Below are 23,036 nucleotides of genomic sequence, written 5' to 3'. Positions count from 1 at the left end.
TGATGAGATACTCCGGGATGACGAATTTAAAGGTTGAACCAACGGTGAAAAGAATTGAACAGATCTTGGAGAAAGACATATGACTGATGATAATTCATTCTTACGTCAACCTTTAGAAGATTTGAGAATAACTCCGGGAAAAAGAGAAGTGTCAGGTAAGATCCTGGGAAAAGACCTGTGGGTTAGGGCCCACTCAAAAGATACACCGTAGAATGATTGCTTGAAAAGGAGATAGCACCAGTTGAATTAAACGGCTTGAATGAGATAACAACATCGAAATAAGTTGAACGGATCTTGAATGACAAGACGAGCCTTGAGATATCTTTAGCACTCCGGAACAAATGAATAGCGAGAAATGGAATGACAAATGAGGTGCACCGGCATGAGAAGATATTTGAAACGAGGAAAAAGGATATGATCAACGAAACTTGAATTGAATCCATCGGAGAGAAAAAAGAATGAAAAATGATGACCTTGAGGCCCCGTTAGACTGACCATGAGAATCACCGGATAAGAAGATTGAAGGGAAAAGAATGGAGAGACTTCATGTTTAAAAGATAGATACTTGATAAAGAAATCTGAGTCCTTGAAGAAACAAGGGTGGGAGGGCGGGAAAACAAAGACAACTTGGAGACAGATGAAGCAAACACCGTTGAGAAGAACTGAGTTGATCTTGCGGATGTTGAAATGATCGGGTCCGCTTGAGGAGAGAAACACCAGTTAAAAGGATTGACATGACAATCTCGATTATTATGAAGGATTAGTATTCACATAGGAGTATGAGAACACCACTTAGGAAAGGTATGGAATCAACATTTGACTTCGAAGCAACTCAAATACCACAACTCAAAACAAAACAAAGGATTGGCTTGAATAATAAGCCAGAACAAACATATGATAGAGATTTCGTTCGAAGTTTTCATGGTGGGGCCTACACGGGCTCGATCGTACAACACCATCATGTACAAGGCAGTGCACATGACATACGAAGCGTCCCCGAGTCCGCATAGCCAAGGACTCTTTAAGACACAACGAGACCACTGTAAAACCAACCGTGAATAGGCGGACCACTAGACGTTGAACCCCAATTTCATATCATATATCTATCGGAAAGATATCCTAAGAGCTACTTGAATTCCCACTTATAAACTCCTAAAACTTTCCGGTTATGCAATCAGGTGTTGGGGATACAGGGGAAGCATAATATCTCACCCAAAACTAATAAATCCTACATCCAGCTGTATCCATCCTTCAATACATAACCAAGAAACCTTCGGAAATCATTTACCTCAACCTTCAAAAAGCATCCGTTATACGAGTTATGGCAATACTCCCGAACTCCCGCCCCAGTACTGGGTGGCGTCGAGGTTATCTCACCAACAACTGCATAAAAGAGATTTTCGATGTCGATGAACTCAGGTATTCCAGAACTGTAACGATAAAACTGTGACAACAACACCTCGGAGCTCAACTCCCCGGGACACTGCCACAACCCCTAAATGTCAGAAGGCACCAAGAACAATGTTCTCGTCACAAAACCATCAGAATGATTCCAAGATACCCGCGTGATCCTAAATTTTTTTAGTGAAATTTAAGAAGACAAGAGTCAAAACTCTACGTCAGGATGCCTCACCAGAGAGACGAAGGGACTGAGGAGTAAAAAGAATCCCACTCTCCGATATATATAATCCTAAATGACTCAAAACATTTTTCTAGACTCAACAACGCCAGCGATTCGATCAAGCAGGGGGCTCCTAAAGTCGGGGAAGGCTCTGATACCAACTTGTAACGCCCTCAATGCGGCTATAATTCCCACGTGTCGAAGCACGACTTAGAGGCATAACCGCATTGATAGCAATGTCGCAAGTGAGGTAATCTTCACACAACCCATGTAATAATAAGGGAAAAAGATACATAGTTGGCTTACAATCGCCACTTCACACAATACATGAATAAAGCATTACATCATCCAGATACAAACAAGGTCCGACTACGGAACCAAAATAAAAGAAGACTACCCCAAATGCTACACAGATCCTGATCGTCCCTACTGGGCTCCACTACTGATCAACTGGAAACAGAATAACATAGCGAACACAAACTTCATCGGGCTCCTCCTTGAGCTCAGCTGCCTCACCTACACGACATCATTGGCACCTGCAAACTGGTTTTGGAAGTATCTGTGAGTCACGGGGACTCCGCAATCTCACACCCTCGCGATCAAGACTATTTAAGCTTATAGGTAGGGTAAAAGGTATGAGGTGGAGCTGCAGCAAGCGACTAGCATATATGGTGGCTAACATACGCAAATGAGAGCGAGAAGAGAAGGCAAAGCACGGTCGAGAAACTATGATCAAGAAGTGATCCTAGAACAACCTACGTCAAGCATAACTCCAACACCGTGTTCACTTCCCGGACTCCGCCGAGAAGAGACCATCACGGTTACACACACGGTTGATGTATTTTAATTAAGATCAACTTCAGGTTTTCTACAACCGGACATTAACAAATTCCCATCTGCCCATAACCGCAGGCACGGCTTTCGAAAGTTCAAATCCCTGCAGGGGTGTCCCAACTTAGCCCATCACAAGCTCTCACGGTCAACGAAGGATATTCCTTCTCCCAAGACAATCCGATCAGACTCGGCATCCCGGTTACAAGACATCCTCGACAATGGTAAAACAAGTCCAGCAAGACCACCCGCTGTGCCGACAAATCCCGATAGGAGCTACACATATCTCGTTCTGAGGGCACACCGGATAAGCTAAGCATACGGGAGCCAACGTAACCCAAGTTGCCAAGGGACGGCCCCACACGGTGCTCTGGGTTGGACCAACACTTAGAGAAGCACTGGCCCCGGGGGGTTAAAATAAAGATGACCCTTGGGCTGGATGACCCAAGGGAAAGAAAAGGCTAGGTGGCGAATGGTAAAACCAATGTTGGGCCTTGCTGGAGGAGTTTTATTCAACGCGAACTGTCAAGGGGTTCCCATTATAACCCAACCGTGAAAGGAACGCAAAATTCGGGAACATAACACCGATATGACGGAAACTAGGGCGGCAAGAGTGGAACAAAACACCAGGCATAAGGCCGAGCCTTCCACCCTTTACCAAGTATATAGATGCATTAATTAAATAAGAGATATTGTGATATCCCAACAAAATATCCATGTTCCAACAAGGAACAAACTCAAATCTTCACCTGCAACTAACAACGCCATAAGAGGGGCTGAGCAAAGCGGTAACATAGTCAAACAATGGTTTGCTAGGACAAGGTGGGTTAGAGGTTTGACATGGCAATATGGGAGGCATGATAAGCAAGTGGTAGGTATCGCAGCATAGGCATAGCAAAAGAGAAAGCATCTAGCAAGCAAAGATAGAAGTGATTTCGAGGGTATGGTCATCTTGCCTGAAATCCCGCAAGGAAGAAGAACGAGTCCATGAAGAAGACAAACGGACGTAGTCGAACGGGTCCTCACAAATGCGACGTTATCGGAACCAACCCGAAGAAGCAACACCGGAAAGAAGCACGCAACATAGTAAACAACCAACACATGAACATGGCATGATATGCAGGATGCGGTATGTGATGCATATGCATGATTTGGAAAAGAATGATTGAACCTGGCCTCAACTTGGAAAACCAAGAGTGCAAATGGAAAGTGGAGGTGATTTCGGTTGAGATCGATATAAAGATCACCGGAATCGGATGCACGGTATGGAAATGGCAAGCAAAACAAATATGGCACCGGTCTGCGATAAACAGCAAGTAGTCATCTAAATACATCAAGATAAATATGCTACAGCACTCAAACATAGCAAAAAAATACATGGCAGGGATCCACTCCAGATGCTTGACAAAAGATGAACACTGAGCTATGGCTAATTCACTCAATAGCAGGTTCAAACAAGCATGGCAAAAGTGCAAAAGATAACAGGTTCCAGACTTAGTGAAATAACAACAAATCAGGAATTTATCATCAGGAAGCAATGTTTAGAGCAATGAAACAACGTGCTACAGGAACATATCATAGCAAAGCAAGGCATGGCATGAAGCTACTCAAAGCATGTAACAAAAATCCCTTAGTGACCATGAGCCAAAAGGGATCAGAAAATACAATTGCAAGCATGTGAACATAGCAAAAACATAAACAGATTCAGACTTGGTGAAAAATTGGAGCATGCAAAACAGATTAACAAGTAGGCATGTTTACGAGCTCGATGCACTCACTACAAAGCCTTGCATGACAATCTAAGCATACACCCATCAAGAAGACATGGCATAGGAGCTAGACATGGCAAGAACAACAACATAGCATGCACGGATCAACAACAATAAGCTCGGCAAAATCGCTAAACATGTTAACAATCTGCCAGGAACAATTTATAGCAAAAGTAGAGCTCGATTGACTCAAGCTAGGGTGCTCCATAAATGAAAATAAAGACATGGATGGATAGAGCACCACAATGTCTACAAAACATCCTTACTGATCATGCTCAAAAGATGCACGGATCACTAGGAAACAACATGAACATATGGCATAAAAATAATGACAGGGCAGAGACTTTCACTAAGTCCCTGAAATCAGCATCATCGAGTAAGCTACTTTGCATGCTTGTGCTAGTCACCACAAATATCAAAAAAATACATGGCATACACCCCTGTAAAGATGGCATGGCATACATCAAAACACATGTAGAGCTCAGGATCATAGCATGCACACATTAATCATGGCAAAAATGACAAAAGGCCATTTGCTGAAACAGATCTGACATAATCATCACATAGCCCTCTTCCAACGACATTTCTGGAATCAATATGAGCTCAAATGAAAATGATGCAATGAGATGAAATGATGTACTCGTCGAGACGAACATTTTGATATGCTACACGAACGAATCGGAGCCACGATGATGAAGTTATGGTGCTATAAATATGCTCAAAAAATACTGAAATCTGGGGGACTTAGTGAAATTTTAGACCTCTCGGGGAAAGTCAACGGGACGGAGGGATCCGGGACTACGAGATCCGGATCGGGCGAGGGTGCGTTTGGTTCGGGGGAGTGGTGGATCTCATCCCACTCCCCGGATCCGGCCGGACATCGAACTCCGGCGAGGCGGTTCTTCTCCGGTGAGGCGAGGGCGAGGAAGGACGGCGGCGGGGCGGCGCTTGCACCGGCGATGCGGTGGCGGGAGATGGCGGCGATCGACCCCGGCGAACGGAGGCGGTGGCCGGGCGGCGTGTCGCAGCGGACGGCGTCGGCCGGCGAGCCCGGGCGCCGAGACGAGGCGGCGGCGATGCGGAGCGGCGAGCTCCGGCGATGGCGCGTGGAGGCGGTGGCCGGAGCTGCTCCGGCAAACGGAAGCGGAGAAGACGGCGGGAGGCGCAGCATCTCACGCGAGGCGCGGGCGGCGGACGTTGCGGGCCGGGGAGGGCCCGTCCCGGGCCTCGCGGGCTGCGGCGGCGCGCTGAGGCAAGCGCGGACAGGTGGCGGCACAGGATTGGCTGAGGCGGTGGTACGGGGTGACGTGGCGACGCCTCATTCGCCGGAGTGAGGTGGACGGTGGACGCGTCCAGCGCGGACGAACATGTCCGACGACGCGGAGGGAAGTTAGGGTAGGGTTTGTACCGCGAATATTTCGGAGGAGATCACATATATATATAGGTAGAGGGAGCTAGGAGAGTCCAAATGAGGTGCGGTTTTCGGCCATGCGATCGTGATCGAACGACCGAGATGATGGAGGAGGTTTAGGTGGGTTTTGGGCCACTTTGGAGGGGTGTTGGGCTGCAACACACACGAGGCTTTTTCGGTCCCTCGGTTAACCGTTAGAGTATCAAACGAAGTCCAAATTGCACGAAACTTGACAGGCGGTCTACCGGTAGTAAACCAAGGCCGCATGTCAAGTCTCGGTCCAATCTGAAAACATTTAACACCCGCATACGAAAAGAGGTAGAAAGGGACACCGGGTGACATAGGAGCGCCGGATTGCAAAACGGACAACGGGGAAAATGCTCAGATGCATGAGACGAACATGTATGCAAATGAAATGCACATGATGACATGATATGCAATGCATTACACGCAAGCAATGACAAGGCAACAACAGCGAAAAACTGGAGGACACCTGGCACATCGGTCTCGGGGTGATACATAAGTATTGTGACATAATGTGTAATAACAGCCCATAATGCAATAAATATCGATATAAAAGCATGATGCAAAATGGACGTATCATGCTCTGCTGCGGCGACGGGGTATATATAGGCAAGTCATTTGTCCCGGTTCGTTGCTGGAACCAGGACTAAAGCCCAGCCTTCTATCCCGGTTCGAGCCAAGAACCGGGACCAATGTTTGTGGGCGAGGAGCGAGGCCCATTGGTCCCGGTTCGTGCCTAGAACCGGGAGAAATGGGTCCATACGAACCGGGACCAATGCCCGCGAGGCCCCGGCCGGCCCCCTGGGCTAAAGAACCGGGACGAATGCCCCCATGGGTCCCGGTTCATGACTGAACCGAGACTAATGAGCTTGCCCTGCCCGAATCAAAGCCCTGTTTTCTACTAGTGCTGGAATTAAAAAATTGGTGGCATAAGCCTCACCAGAGTGGGAAATGTGGCATAAGACTCACCGTGTCGGTGTCCAAGTAGGATTGCCCTGATCTAAGCACCTCTGCGTCGGTGACCATCTCGTTGATCTTCTCCAATTATACATCTATACATGGCATGTCCGATTATAAGAGGGATTCCGGCTTCACGCTTGTGTGGCTGGTTGGCTCCATGGATCTTTCCTCTCGTATACTAATATAAACTAAACTGAAGTGGTCAATGGAGAAACAAGGACGCAGTAGGTGCAGCTGCCTGATTGGGCGACAATCCTACTTGTCTTAAACCATGAGGGGCCTACAAATTGCTATGAGAAGCTCAGTTTACTCAAAAGAAACTGTAAGTGCATCTAGTGCCACCCCTATTTGGTTGAGGGACTAATGTGTTTGTGAGAATTGCAGGATAACACAGTTAGTAGTCCCTTATTGATTCAGTTTACCTACCAGAGATGACCCCTAAAAATGTGTGAAGACATTGAAGACAATGGTGGTTCATGAAGACATTCACGATGAAGATAATGACATGTGAAGACATTCATTTGAAGACTATGGAGTGCAAAGACATAGCTGTTTCGTAGTTTTCTTTTCTTCTCTATTGAGTCATAGGAACTACCGTACTGTTAAGTAGGGTCCAAGTGAACAAAGTCAGAGTGACTGATGTCATGCTCAACCAATATCCTATGTCTTCGAGCGAAGACAATGAGAGCAAATCTTATCCAAAGTTGGATGAGTTAGCTTTACTTGTAGTCCAAGTCAAGCTGCCGCATGTGTTTGAAATCCGACCGTTGGACACGTGTCGGTTCCTTGGTGACCCAGGGTCATTTCGGACATATCATGTCGGGTTGCCTCCAGGCTATAAATATCCCACGCCCTGCACCATAAATTGGTGGCTGCTCAGAGTTAGTGCACAACTTTTGTCGTTTGAGAGCAACCCACCTCCGAAGCCTGAGAGAGAGAGATCCTTGCAAGGACAAAGCTGAAAACACCCAGAGCCAAAGAGTGTTAGGCATCACTAAAGTCTTTCTGTCCACGTGATCTGAAGACTTGTTACACTTGAGGACTGTGAATCCTCCAGTTGGTTAGGCGTCGCATTTTGAGCATCCAAGAACCATTGTGAATCGCCGGTGAACGAAGTCTGTGAAGGTTTGGAAGTCTACCTTGAAGACTTACCAGAGTGATTGGGCGAGGACTAGGTGTCCTTAGCTCAAGGGGAATAAGGTGAAGACGCGATCTTCTGAGTTCAATCTAAGTCTCTCTAACCAGACGTACAGTTGTCACAGCAACTGGAACTGGTCTACCAAATCCATGTCTTCACCAAGCAACCGGTTCTACCCCTGAACCTCCTTTACTTGTCAGTTTGTCTTCGTGAAGTCATTGCTTGCCTGTATGATCTGATTGACTTCACTGTGTGAAGACTATTACCTGTTTGGCTTCATACCGTCTTCCATTCTGATCCATTCTTCCTAGCTGTTGATAGTCGTCGTACTTTCACTATATTGCTTACTTGACTATGGCTTGTCTAGTGTAGTCTATCTTCCGCTGCATATTGATAGGTTCATTTCACCTGTTTGTCTTCAAAGACCTCGTATTTTGAACACTTCAATAAAAATCGTCTATTCACCCCCCCCCTCCTCTAATCGATAACTAGCACTTTCAAAAACAGGCACATTTGTGAGTATGAGGCCTGCCCATTTTTGTCCATATATCTTGTAGGCTTCATCTAGGATGGTGTATCGCGTGCAGTGTGTCGTTGATGGTATGTTCCTCTTTTAAGCGTGACATGCAGCTTGGGGGTTAAAGTGTGTGATAAAGCAATTGATGCATGATTCCGTCATTATATTTAGCATTCCTAGAAGATAGGTGTGCAGTACCGAGTGATAACTGGTGAACAACAACAACTCAATAGATAGGCGATCAAATAGCATTTGTCGCTTCTAACATGGGATATTTTGCATATCCCTTAGTACAAAACATGAGATATTTGTGTATAGTCTTAGTTAGAAACATGCTACAAATTCTGTTGTGTCAATTAATCAAGGTTATTAGGAGGGAACACAACATCCTGGCCCATGAAGCTGTTGTGATTGCTAGAATGGGAGAGGACTAGATCATGGACTTTGACATACCAAATGACCTGAGATTTTTTCACGCAGATGATTGTAAAGGCTTATTTTCCACTGATTTAATGCTAGTTGTTGTGATCCTTAAAAAATGTGATGTTTTGGAGTTGCTTCTAACATGAGATAGTTTGTTTATACTCTTGGTTAAAAGCACGAGATATTTTGGATCTCCCAACAATGCACATGAAGTTAATTTGGTTTTGGATCATGCATCTGGCGACTGTGATGTAAGTAAATTATTGGCCATTGGAGGAAAATTATAAAAAAAAACTTGGAGAAAAACAAGATTTCATGTTTAGATGGAGATGTTGGGCCAAATTAATTTCCAAATTTTGTTTAGATGGAGATATTGGGCCAAATTAATTTCCAAATATTGTTCATTGACTGGATGTTTGGAATCCCAAAATTGGAGACATAAGATATATCAGCAAGAGTGGTGGAAGGAGGTGGCCGCGACCATAAGCGAGGATGCAGCGATGGCCGGAGTTGAGGAGGAAGGTTGCACTACTAGAGAAAAGCTTACTAGTGGCGCTGGTTTTTTACATACCAGTAGCGCGGGCACCCGCGCTACTGCTAGGGCGCTACAGCTATTATTTAACAGTAGCGCGTTTCTAAACAAGCGCTGCAGCTAAAATACTCATTAGTAGCGCCGATTTCTCCACCAACGCTACTACTATCATCACGTAGTAGTAGCGCCTTATTTTCTCCCCACGCTACAACTAGGCAAATAGAAATAAAAAAATAAAAAAAGCAGTCAGGCGCAATATCATGGAAATCAAGACAAATCCAGTGCAAATAAACTAAGTTCACATAACCATCTCACAAACATTAACGACAGTACCACATTTAATATAACCACACAATCTCACAAACTCATATAGTAGTCAACAATGCATGGATAGATCATAGTTGATAAGTCTACTAGGTAGTCATACTAGCATATATATGGTTCAACAGCCACACGCATGCATATGAAGTTCTAGATGATGTCGATGATGACCATCATCCTCAAGCCTGGGCGGTGGGTGTTCCTGATAGTAATTAGGATTGCCTGTCCAACATGAAGATTCTTGCCGGCGAGGAAGCTCTTCCACCCAACCGAGTTGAAGTGTGTGCAACCGTTCGTGTCCACGCCGTACGCACAAGTGGTGACAGAGCCCCTTGCGGTAAGGCGTATTCCAACAGAGCCTTCTTCATCAGGCTTGATACCACAACTCTCAGATAGGCTCTTTGGCAATTTTGAATAAGAAAAACATATCAATTAATATGTAGCCTCACACATTCTACACTAAGTATAACAATAAAGCATATAATATTCACTAAGCACATAAGATTCACTAAGCATATAAGATTCACTAAGCATATATATCATCGGACTCTACACTAATTATAACAATAAAGCATATAAGATTCACTAAGCATATAAGATTCACTAAGCATATATATCATCGGACTCTACACTAAGTATAACAATAAAGCATATAAGATTCACTAAGCATATATATCATCAGACTCTACACTAAGTATAACAATAAAGCATATAAGATTCACTAAGCATATATATCATTAGACTCTACACTAAGTATAATAATAAAGCATATAAGATTCACTAAGCATATATATCATCGGACTCTAAACTAAGTATAACAATAAAGCATATCATCAAATTACTCTAAAAACTACAGTAAATGCAACATACCATGGTATGCCGATCAACCATGATACTTGTCAGGCGGGTCACGAATGGCACCCCGATGAAGTCAGCACGTGGCGGAATGATGTCCCATAGGTTGCACACCTCCTCCTCGCTCAACTTCATTCTTTGAGCTACGATGGCATCACCGAGTGGGTCGTCATCATCCTCATCATCCTCATAATCCTCTGCTTTGTTGACATAAATCACGGCTAGCTTGGGTCTTTCAGCTCTGAAGGAGAAGCTGATCAACTCACCACTGGTGATACGCATGTGGTCGATGAAACGGACCCATCCATCTCCTCCCACCCGCGTCATCTTTCGTCCTTTCTCGATCTCCATAGTGTAGGGGCCCCCAGGAGCCTCAAAGGTCACAGAGTCTCCAGTCAGACTATTGAATTCTGACCTCACATTGAATGGGATGATCTGTGTACAAAAAGCAAAATGATATATACACGATGCATTAATGCCAATAACACTAAAAACAAAATAGTAGTTACTAGTTTCGTATAATTTATTACCGCTGCATGAAGAAAACTAGACTCGAAGTAGATGCCAAACAGCATGCCGGTTGCAAGGCTGCTGGCGCACCTTGACTTGCACCGTCGACATGGTGGTGGTGGTGGCGCCATTTCTCTAAAGCAATATGATTAAAGGATTAACGATCCAAAAAGTAAACATAAAGTTTTCATAGCTAGAGTTCACATGGCAAGCAAAATAACAACTAAAAAGTAAACATAAAGTTCAGTCCAGGGGAACACTTTATCTATTCCCATTTCCAAAAGTTGAACCAGCTTAGAATCTTCCAGAACACAATAAGTAAACATCCATTCCACCTTTGGCATCGGATGCACAATAATTAAAACTATAAAAGGCAAACACCCCCCTTTTCGATCAGATACAACTCTCTGTCTATCTGTGTTTTCTTTTTCTGAAATTTACCAAAAATGGGCTCACTAACAGCATCATAAGAACTTAGCAATTTGAGCATCACCACATATAGATACTCTCTTCAACCTGAAAGAGAGTATCGAATCAAGCATTGATTTTTCCACGAAACCACATAACAGTGAGGGCTTCTTGGTCATATCTTTATGTGCATCAACAAAGAAGCTAGTGGCAGTAGCCAAGAATTGAAACCCAAGTTTCAATTATATGTGCTAAAAGCCTCTACTTCTCTAGCTACTTCTCTCTACTCTCTCCTAAGTTTCGGTGAGCAACAAAAAGGCTCTAATTCTCTCACCTAACCCCTCTCTCTACTCTCTCCCCAATCTCGCGAGGAGCATGTCGCATCGAAGCGCGGAGCCATCGTGCAATCCCTAAATCCCAAAACATGGTGAGCCGCCACGGCAAATCGATTGGAGCCTAGCTAGTGTGGCGCGCGCAGGGAGGAGGAGATCGAGGGGGACTTACAGGGCTAGAGCGTCGGAGTAGGCGAGAGGCGACCGCGCGTGGTGGCGGTGCACGGCACCGTCGATGGGGGTGAGGCAGCCGGGAACGAACCCTAACCGCGGCGGCGGCGTCGGGCGGAGGGGGTCGATTGTGAGAGTGTGAGGGGGTGCGGGGGCGCTCGGGCCGGTTTTCTTTTGCTCTAGTAGTAGCGCTGTTTAGAGGCCGGCGCTACTGCTAAGCCCACCAGCTATAGCGCCCGTTCAAAACAAACGCTACAGCTAAGTGGGCTACTGCTTTTGCCCTGTGGCCCATGTAACAGTAGCGCGGCCCATGCAAACAAACGCTGCTGTTATATATTAGTAGTAGCGTGTTTTCTGCCCAGCGCTACTGCCAAATACTAGTAGCGTGGGGTCATAAACATGCGCTACTGGTAAACTTCTATCTATAAGCATTTTCCTAGTAGTGTTGGCATCTTCTCCATTGAGGTGTGACCGACCCCGATGCGAACTCCTCCATCATTGTCGTCGCATCGGCGTCCAAAAAACCACCATGATCTGAGCCCCTTTGTGCCAGCATCTAAACAGGATCACCCAGATATAAACACATATGAGTTGGTGACCAAGAATTACCAGTCCCAGTATGAGCTCCTTAGTGTCAGGTGTTAGCACACGACTAAGGAAGACATGCCCCGGCCAAAAGATGCTCGCAAGAATAAGGATGAACATGAGAGGAGGTGGCAAGAGTTGAGAACGAAGTGGCGGTGGAGATGGCTAAAGTTGAGAGAGGAGAGGATCCTCGATATCCTTGGCGACGGTGTTGGTAGCCGCCTCTCGTGGGATGCCTAGTGACGGGGAACATCAAGCATGTCAAAGAGCATCCTCGGTGTTCGGTATTGGAGAGAGCTCTTTTAATTCATTAATTACTGTCAAATTCCAAAGAAATGAGTTGTCTGATTCTGAATTTTATTAAAGACTAATTTTGGGAAACCTATTTGTAGTACCGAATCCCAAGCTTCAATATCTACATCGGGGGGGGGGGGGGGGGCTAATCCTATGGCCAACCTCTATTGACTAAGACTTGGGAAAGTATGATTCGAGGAATATAATTTCTTAAAGCTCTCGCAATTGGATGCAAGCTCACCTGTCAGTGAGTCAACCAACTGAAGGCGACATCATAATTAGATTTTAAGTTGGCCTCTCAATTGGTCGATTGAGTTGTAGTCGACATTGAAACTAAAAAATCATTAATGACAATATAGCTGACAACAACTATTCTTTCTGGACATCTTATTTCCTTTTCACTGATAATCTATCGCTCACAATGCCACCCCATATAGCTACTGATTCTTAATAGCAAGGCAACGCCAAATGATTTTACTACGGAACATTAGGGAGAGGCAACATCTCTGTGCATAAAGTTCAAGGATTAATCTACAAATACAAGATAAATGGAGGACATCAACAAATATGTAAACCGGTAGAAATACATATTATTGAGTGCTCACAAATCATACACACGGTATGGCCTTGTCAAGGGGTCGCTTTCTTTGCACCCAATGCGATGGGTTGTACCTCTCGCATAGAAAATGAACCACTCACAATCAACTCCCTAAACATTAGTTTTTTTTAAAAAAAAACTCCCTAAACATTAAAGAGTAGCAACCGGAAGTACAATAATTAGTTGGGTTAGGCTTCCATATTAATGATCTCAATTATTTGAGGATATTAAATCCAGCAGTATGATGAATTGCTTGTTCAATTTTCTCTCGCGCTTATACTTCACTAAACTAATCAGTAAACAGCTCCATAATTCATTTCTGGAAGTACTACCCATTATTCTGCTCCCGTAATATTTTTGGTACGAAACGAAAGAGACATCGGTGGTGGTATCATATTCATCGCCGAGCTCGACGGGTACGTATTTTGGTGCCACTCGCACCGCCGTCGTTTTCGGCCGCGGCCGACGGGTACGAGACGCTGTACTATCGATCTTGGGCGTGGCGTTCTTTTTCCTTCTTCTGTTTTCACTGTTACCTCGTCCAGATTGGAAGTGCTGGCACTTGTACAGTAATCACTGGAGCTTCACGCTCGCCACAGGAAAAAGTGTCCCTCTGACGTGCGTGCCGAGTGCAGAGTGTCGACATTGTGCGGCGTTTTGTGCTGCTGGGCCCGGCTAGCTAGCTCGTCCGTTCATAGGCGGCTGTCAATTCCTGGCATCATAGCCCCCGTGGCCCGCGCTGCTCGTGCCTGCTTCATCGTGTGACTTGATGATTCGTACGGGTACAAAAAATAGGGCATCTGTGTTTGAAGATGCTTTTAACGTGTTAGATGATCCGTAGGATAGGATTATCATAGGAATAAGAATTTTATAGTAAATGAGATGACATGTATTTCAAATCTTATGAGTAAGAATAGGAAACGAGATGTCATTTGATTGACATCAAAGAAAATTTTTTATTGAGTCTAGGCTTTTTTTTATTTTCTTATAAAATGCGGAGGATAAAAATCAATCCTATGTAAGAATAGAAATCTATTCCTATGAACCAAAGGGCTCTAAAGAAAAAAAATCCTATAAGAATCCTATCCTCTATAATTTCTATGAAATTCCTGCAAACCAAAAGAGGCCTTAACGTGTTACCTGCTCCCTAGTACACTTAGGCCTAATTCTTTTGGCCGATTCTTTCATAATCTTGAGAACGACCCTTCACCCAGCTTCTCCTATAATTTTAAATCCATATTGTTTTTACAATTCTATTTAGTTAGGATGTAAACAACTAGAATTGTAAAAAAAATATGGATACAAGATTCTGGAAGAAGCTGGGTGGAGGGTCGATTCTCAAGATTCTTGGAGAATCGGCCAAAAGAACATGGCCTTAGTAAGACTGTGGTTATGTAGGGGCTATTTGGTTCCTAGTCACACATTGCCACACTTTGTCACACTTAACCTTAGGTAAATTTGACCTAGGTAGGTGTTTGGTTCTAGCCACACTTGATGCAAGGAATTTTTTATGAGCAGTGAGCCCCACATGTCATAGACACAAAACGTGTAGCAAGATTCCTTTAGACAAGTCAAAATGTGGCTAACTATTTGAGCAACTCAAATAAGGCAAATATGGCAAATGCGGCAAAAATCATATGACAACATATGGCAAAAATAGTCACAATCCAAACGGCCCCGTAAATTGGAACAGGAACGAGCCTCGAACGGGGAACAGATCAAGAAGTCAAATGTAATGGACGATTTCTTCCTCAACAGGGGTAAATTATATCAGAGATCAACGGTTCAACGACGTTGAAAGCTGCTGTTTTCCTTCAGTCAAACATATCACCCTGATGGGACAAAAATAATTGCACTCCGCATACAGTCACGCTTGACTTATAGCCGGGTCAGCTGACTGAATTAATCTTTCGCAAAAAAAAAAAAGCTGCACTGATTATTCGATTGCCGTTCGCTGGATTCCTGCCCGGGAAAAATAAATAGCAGAAGGAACACAGAGAAAATGCAGGTTGGGCTGAGTCATGCATGACCAAGCTACAGAGATTCTTAAATTGGGCAGAACAGAACCTTGATCTATGTATTCTCCAGACGAATATAAAAGAATAAAGTCCTTTCGTACTAGTATCAATCACACAAGTATGACACGACGTAGATTCGCAAGAATAAAAAGTCATGACACGACGTAGCACCGGTTCAACCTTGGCTATGAGCATACGGAAACTGGCCTTCATTGTTAAGCATATCTCCTCTGATCTTGTACTGGCACGCAAAATGAACCACCCAACATGCATGAATACCTCTCCTCGCTACTGTAGATCTCGACTGTCACACCAATTAATTGACCCTTTTTTACATGCTCGACATTGCCGCGATACTGCTCCTTCCCCAGCACACACACACTAGAATGCCGGGCTGCAGTATAGACCATCACGATCGATCAGATTCAGACACATTCGCCGTACATGGACATGATGGAGTCACCGACCATGTCCGCTCGAATCAAATCGTACATCAGGCGGCCTCTAAGCACTAGTAGTAGGTTAGACTAAAGCAACCTTGCCACACCACTGACACAAATTATGGGTATGCTTTTTCGCCAGCCAATGAGAAGGCAACCTTTCCCTTGACGCTTCATGACTGACGAGACGCCTTCGCAGATTCCCGTTTGTACTTACGCTGCACCTACCTACGTCCAACACGTATGGTATGATCGTCAGAAAGAAGCTTGCGATTTACGGAGGCAGGACGGTTGTTTAAGCTCGGGCGTGGCAGGCCTCGCGCGCGTGGGGAACAGGGCCGTACTATGTGGATGCGCTTTGGCTTCGGGGAGACGCACTGCATTTGCACGGCTCCAGAATCGTCCAATCATCTCTCCGAGCACCAGGGTTTAGGTGGTGTTTGGTTCTCTAGTAGTAAGATTTTTTCTAGTCCTAACTAAAAGTACATAGTCCCTAAAAAATAGTCTCAATTAAAAAGTCTATAGTTTCTAAAAAGTCTCCCCTGTTTGTTTTCAGAGACTAAAAAGTCCCTAGTCCCTTCCTATAGGTTATTAAATGATCATGTTGCCTTTAGTATATAGAAAAATAACAATCAAACAACACCACGGGATGACGGGCCAATGGGTGCATTAAGGGGCATTGTTGGAAAAGTCCCAAAAAGACTCTCCTTGAGAGTCTTCTCCATTTAGTCTCAAATGCCTAGTTTAGTCCCTAAAAAGTCTCTCCCGTTTGGTAAAAAAGTTTCTAAGAGGGACTTTTTCTAGTCCCTACACAAAAAAGTCCCTGGAAACAAACACCCCCTTAGACTAGTCACAATGGGGAGTAACTTAGACTAATAACATCACATTTATTAGGCTATGTTACTACCTCTACAGTGAGTAGTAACATATATGTGTTGTCATGTTATGGTTCATTTATTAGCCTATAGACTTATATTGTCTTGGTATGTGCGATGTTACAGTAACTAGCTAAATTATCACCATCACCTCTTTCATTATTAAATATATGCCACATAAGCAAAATTATCTTGAAAATTGTGATGTTACTATTGATGTTACTCCCACTATAGATAGTCTTAATTACTATAAGTATTGTGAGTTGGCCGTTGAAAATTACCAGCCGCCCTCGCGAGCAGCGGCGGCCACTTGGAGCAGAGAATCGGGGAGCCAACGGCGTCTGGCTACGACGGCGAGGCTTCTTTCCGGGAAACAAGCACAGCTAGCTTTTGCTCCGCCGAGATTCGTGCCCCGGATTAGTTTTATATGCAAGAAACTTCACGCCCAAGCACAGTCACTTTGTTGGCTAGGAGTACTTGGCCACTAGCGTAGCAGCAGTAAACAAATGCTGACGTTTTTGCCGAGGGCTCGGAGGGTTTTGCTTGGAAGCACGGCGGGCTACACGGGACGGAGAGGCCGAGGGGCACGTCTCGGCTTGGCTGCACGAGTGAGGCGTGGGAGTGGGCCGGTGGCCGTCCATGCGCGGTCACGTACGCACGCACCGGTGGTCTGACACACACCGGATACTACATGCCATGCGTCATCAGTCCGGGGAACGCCAAGGGGAAAATGTTCAGTTGCAACGTTTTTCTTCGCTCTTTGCATTTACCAACAAGAAGGTTCTCACAAAATACAATACTGGTAGACGAAAATAGAGTGCTGGTAGCAGTACAATTCATTCATGGGTCATGGCCAGGCGATCATGTAGTTAAAATCCCTATAATCTTGATCGTTGGAGGCGATGGAAAATCGTCTTATCAACAGCAACACAAAGTTAATAAGTGAATGCTTACCGAATCTTTTTCATATCAACTTCCCACCTTGTTGTATCGTGCATTAAGAGCCGGACCTCTTAATCGTGTCTTATACGTCCGGACGCCTCAAACGGCCCCAAACAATCGGGCTGACCGACACCCCTCATAGCCAGCCTAAATATGGGGTAGATATGGGGCGCCTGTGCTCGCCCGCCACGTCAGACTCAACCTATGCTGGCCCACCCGACCTCACTTATACTCATCCCCATCCTCTCGCCGAAGCAACCTTAGCCACTCCTGGGAGGATAGTGCCCAACTGACGGACGGATACGTCCATCGCGATGCCATAGTGTCGGCTCACCGGGCGCTTGGGTCCTCTGGTGCTGTATCCTCGCGGTCCCGGTAGACGGAACACATCTCCTTCCCCATCACCGATCGGGCAGACTATAAGTCCCATTGAAAACGGGCGGCCCGCCATGGGAAGGAGAGGATAACGGCCGGCGAGGCCCGTATCGCAGCGAAAATGGCAGCGGCGGAGGCAGCTGATGCGGCGGCGCACGCGGCCACAGAGGAGGAAGCCATCCGCGCCCATATTGTGAAGAAACGGCAGTGGAGGAACACGCGCGCCCTCGCTCGATAGCAGAATCGGACGGTGTGTGGCATGGCCGGACTGCCACCAGAGGACAAGAAGGAGCACATCGACAGCGAGGACAGCTCCGGCAACGAGCAGATCCGGCTCGGTCCGTACTGCGTCGCTGACCAGTACTTCCGCGAGAAGGACGGCAAGGACGATTGGAAGGGCAAGGGCAGCCGTGGATGAAGTCCACTATAGCCAAACATGCCAAATTTTGATAGTCCGATGACATGAGTGTAGTGTGATGGAGTAGCCGGACGATGCGTATGCGTCGACATAGTTGCATGAGTTTGTATGGATTTGAAATATGGTAATTAAGGTATCCAGATATGGATTGCATTTTTTTAGAAGTCCGGGCGCGACCGAGCATGTCCGCGAACGTTTGAGGGGCCGGATTTGCCAAATCCGGTTGTAAGTTGGAATCTTCCCAAATCTTGTGCAAGTCCATCCCCAGTCTATATGATTAACAGAGGAATTTTCATGGCGGTTTGATTCACAAAGAAGCCACTCCCTCCGATCCAGCGACAGTTATTGTGGATCGAAGGGAGTACATACTTTCGTTCAAGCAGTGTCAGCACCATGCCCTACGAATACTCGATTTGTTAAGGCATAGTTTTTCGGACAGATGAACGTCGTCAGACTCAGAGATCGTAAAATAAAGCTCAGACAAGTCATGATCTTTGGGCAAAAATTTGTGTTGAAATGGGGATTTCCGATTTACACATGGTGTTGCACCAACCGCGGTTCACAAGCCTCCACACACAGGCGAAAAGGAGACAGGAGAAGGATGAATCGAGCGGGCGACCAAGATGGCCGGAGCCTCAGCACATGAACTTTCTCAGACCTTTCACTGCTTCTCCGGCTCAGGCGAGACAAAGCAGAGACATCAATCTCCTTCGTCTCATCCCGTTGATTCAAGCCAAGTTGTCTACTCTACTAGGCCACGAAGCACGAGCTTTCCGGCTAGCTCGCGACGGACACCTTCCCGGAGTCTTGATGCCAGCAACGGGCCTCCGATCCCGACGAGAGCCGCTGCTGCCTCCGGGCTGCCTTCCTGGAGCAGATGGCGTCGAGCTGCATCTGCTCGTCGCGGCACTCCTCGCTGCAGAAGGGCGTGTCCCCTCTGTACATGAAGATGTCGCTGTCGCGTTCGAGGGGCTTGGCGCAGAGCGCGCACGCGTCCAGAGACGGCATGCCGGGCTCGCCGAGCGGCTCGTCGTCGAAGAAGAAGGAGCAAGCTACTGACGCTGCCATTGTGGGTGTGTGGTGGCGAGCTTTGATCAAAGCTGAGCAGAGCTTAGCTTGGTGGTGCTGCTGCGAAGAGAGGGAGGAAGAGGAGAGCGAGCGAGTTGTGTGAAGAAAGGAGGGGAAGGCTCAGATATATGGTGCTTGCGGACGGACGTCGAAACACAGCACAGTAAGCAAGTTGCAAAGCCGAAAACTGGCTTTGCTAATCAGCTCGCCGAGCGGGCAAATCAAAACCGGGGCGCGTGGTGGTGGAGCCGTGCAGATGGCCCATGTCCGCAGTACTGATACACTATTCCAGCGAGCAGAATCATGAGTCAGCACTCAGCTGTGTCGACTAACCGTCCGATATTTATTCATTTCTCCACTTCTTTTTCCCACCAACCCGTTGATCTTCTTCAGTAGGAATACCTTTGTAAACATGTCACGTCCGATTATTCGAGGGATTAGTAAAATGATTCTGGGCTTCCGGTTTTGTGGTTCCGCAACTGGTTGGCTCCATGGATCTCTCCTCTCGCACTAACATAAACTAGACTGAACCGGTCTACAGGGAAACAGGGGCGCAGTAGCTGCCTGATTTGACACACGATCCTACTACTCGGCTTGAGACCATGAGGAGCCTGCAAACTGCGATGGGAAGCTCAGTTTATTCTAAAGAAACCAGCACATTTGTGATCTGTGAGGCCTACCCATCGTTCTCCATATATCTTTGTAGCCTTTGTCCACTAGGATGATGTATCGCATGCACTGTGTCGTTGATGGCGCGTGCCTCTCTTAAGCGTGCCATGCAACTTGGTGGGATAAAGCGTGTACTAAAGCAATTGATGGATGATTCCATCAGAATATCTAACGTGGCGGCAAGACAGGTGCGGAGTACCCAGTGGTGACTAGTACTGAACAACAGCAACTCAACAGATGGGCGATCAAACTGCATTGTTGCTTCTAACATGGGATATTTTGCATACTCACTTTGTTAAAAGCATAAGATATTTTGGATCTACCGACAGTCCAACAGCACGTAAGTTTGCATGGCATCTTCCAACATGAGATATTTTGCATATACTCTTGGGTTAGAAGCATGAGATATTTGTGAGTAGCGTCTAACATGAGATATTTTGCATATACTCTTCACTAGAAACATGAGAAATATAGAGTAAATTTGGCATTGGGTTACGCATCTGTCGTTTGGGATTTAACGAAATGATTGACCATAGAAGATAAAACATGGAAAATTAGAGCTGGGAGAAAAAGCAAAAAATTATATTTGGATTTAGATATGGGGCTCAAGGAATTAAACTAAGGTTCAATACCAAATGAGCCGGGATATTGAAATGGGCTATAGTTCAAGTTTTGTTGTCTGGATTGCGAGTAAACTCGCAATTTGGATCGGAGCCAAATTAATTTCTAAATGTTGTTTGGTTGCCTTGTTTTGGAATCCCTAAATTGGGGACGTAAGACTCACCGGAGTGGCATAAGGAGGTTATCACCACGGGAGTTGAGGACGCAGTGGTGCCAAAGTTGAGGAGGAAGGTTGGCATCTCCTCCGATGAGGTGTGAATGCTTATCGCGTCAGCTTCAAAGAAAGATCGTCATGATCTAAGCACCTCCTGTTGGGACCTCTGGATCGGTTAGGGCTAAGGATTCACGGTGGTATTTACCTTTTCCTTGGATCGATGAGCCCGATGGGGGTGGCCATGGTGAATGGCGGCGGTGGTGATGGCAGAGAGTGGGTGAAGTGGTGGCGGCGCTTCCCATCAGCACTGCACTAACCCTAGATCGGTAGGGGAGTAGGTGGGGTGTACGACGCTGCGACGGACCTCGTGATGCGAGTCGCCGACCCCCACCTCTTTATATAGTGCAGGTGACAGGGGCCGTCACCCATAGTGGGTTGAGCGCCCCCAATCAGGGCGCGGATCTAAGGGTCCGGTGGGCCGTTGGGCCCACACGATGGAGATCATCCTAACATTCTCCCCCTTGATCTCAACTTTTACTTTTGACCTTATACTTTTACTTTACTCGTTTCATAACAGATCAATACATAGAACATGTTTCATCATCACAGCTCAATTGCTGATAGAATCAGACAGCCACAACGTACCCCTCTGTTTTGAAACAAATTCTTTAACCTTGGGCCCTTTATTGTCCAGAAATCTTAGACTATACCATAAAACCCATGTCGACTGTGTGTTCTCCGAACACACTGGGCGGTAAGCCTTTAATAAGCAGATATGCAAACACTTGTCTATCGCTTTTATGCTTCAAGCATTTCTACATAATTCCGGATTTTCTCCTTTACAATGCATAACTCTGTGTCAGTGTGTTTGGCATCAACACTTAACTCGTTGTCATAGGAGCGAAATACTTAAAATGGTTATCGTTGTTGTCAACCATTATCAACTCCGAGTACAGGTCTCCTTAACCATTTTGCCTGTCCCTCAGCCTCATATCAAGCTATAACATATCTTTGCATCACATTGATGATAATTGTTTCATTCATTGGAGCTTTTCCACACCAAAACTCCAAGTGCGAAAGTTAGTGACAATTGTGGATTTCGCTATACATTTCACAAGTCCTGTCTTTGTACTCACAATCTTTTGAGAGCACTTATTTCTTTCAGCATGAGGCCAATATCTTTGACTCCATTCCAGTGGTCTATATATGGACTGGACATTGCCAAAACAACCCGGATACGTGGACTGTGTCAGGGTAATATATTGAGCTTCCAACAGCTGAAGCATATGGCACCATATCCGTTTTCAATCTTTTCTCATCAACTTTTGAAACACCATAGTTTCCACTTCCATTACCCTTGACTATAAGAACATGCGTAGGTTTTCTCGCATGCATACTTTAGAGACCTTTCTTAGCATGTCCATTCGACATCCCTAATACCCTCTTTTATTCTTTTCTTCGTGAATCTTGATACTTATAACGAGAGACACTCTACCGAGAACATTCTTTTGAACTTTGAGGACAAGAACTTCTTTTCTCCTCCGGCAGTAGGTTGACATCACCACTAGAAAGTAGGATGTCATCCACATGCACAGGATTAGGAAATGAATTTCCCATTCTATAACTTTGCATGAATACAATTGTCCTCTCATTTTCTTTAACCCAAAACAACATTTGATTGCTTTAGTCCATAAAAGACTTCTTCAGGCAGTATTCCATGTGTTCTTTACTTTCATCTGATGTAACTTAGATCATAATATCTTTCATCTGATGTAACTCAGATCATGATGTGCTACCAACACTCATTGTAATCTATTCAGTGCAAAACGCGCAAAAACCTTTCGATTTAAGTCGTGTTTTACACCTTTACATATTTCCTTTGGAGTCACATTGTCCTTGTAGACTCTTTACAGCCTAGTGTTTTGGCTCCATTGGAAATTACTCATCAGTCCCAAACATCGTCGGGATTCACCAATTTCATTTCATCTCACATAGTCTCTTATCATTTAGATAAGGAGACACTTCTCAAAGCTCAAATGAGCGCTTTAAATGAGGTGGGATCAACCTCCATTTGAATTTCACTAACATAGACTTTATAGTAATCAGAAGTATCTGATTTTCTCATTCCTTGAGACCATCATTGTCTCAGGTACTGG

At 45.4% G+C, this 23,036-nt stretch overlaps 1 protein-coding gene and 1 pseudogene across 1 annotated transcript; both read right to left on the bottom strand.

The window, feature by feature from the left end:
* Positions 1-9,546: 9,546 nt before the first annotated feature.
* LOC147986689 (uncharacterized) lies at positions 9,547-11,043 on the bottom strand. The gene is made up of 3 exons (XM_087540121.1): positions 10,933-11,043; positions 10,418-10,837; positions 9,547-9,958 (listed from the first exon to the last, which is right to left on the bottom strand). The coding sequence occupies exons 1-3, from the start codon at positions 11,041-11,043 to the stop codon at positions 9,698-9,700; spliced, it is 792 nt and encodes a 263-aa protein (XP_087396247.1). The 3' UTR covers positions 9,547-9,697.
* A 7,776-nt stretch (positions 11,044-18,819) lies between these two features.
* On the bottom strand, positions 18,820-19,557 carry LOC125531156 (FCS-Like Zinc finger 2 pseudogene; annotated as a pseudogene).
* Between the last annotated feature and the right edge of the window lie 3,479 nt (positions 19,558-23,036).

The sequence above is a fragment of the Triticum urartu genome, chromosome 2A (genome assembly GCF_056163025.1).
Source record: "Triticum urartu cultivar PI428250 chromosome 2A, HENAU_Tu73, whole genome shotgun sequence".
Classification (NCBI taxonomy): domain Eukaryota; kingdom Viridiplantae; phylum Streptophyta; class Magnoliopsida; order Poales; family Poaceae; genus Triticum; species Triticum urartu.
Note: the sequence above shows the minus strand (reverse complement) of the source record. Positions and strands in the feature narration are given on the sequence as shown.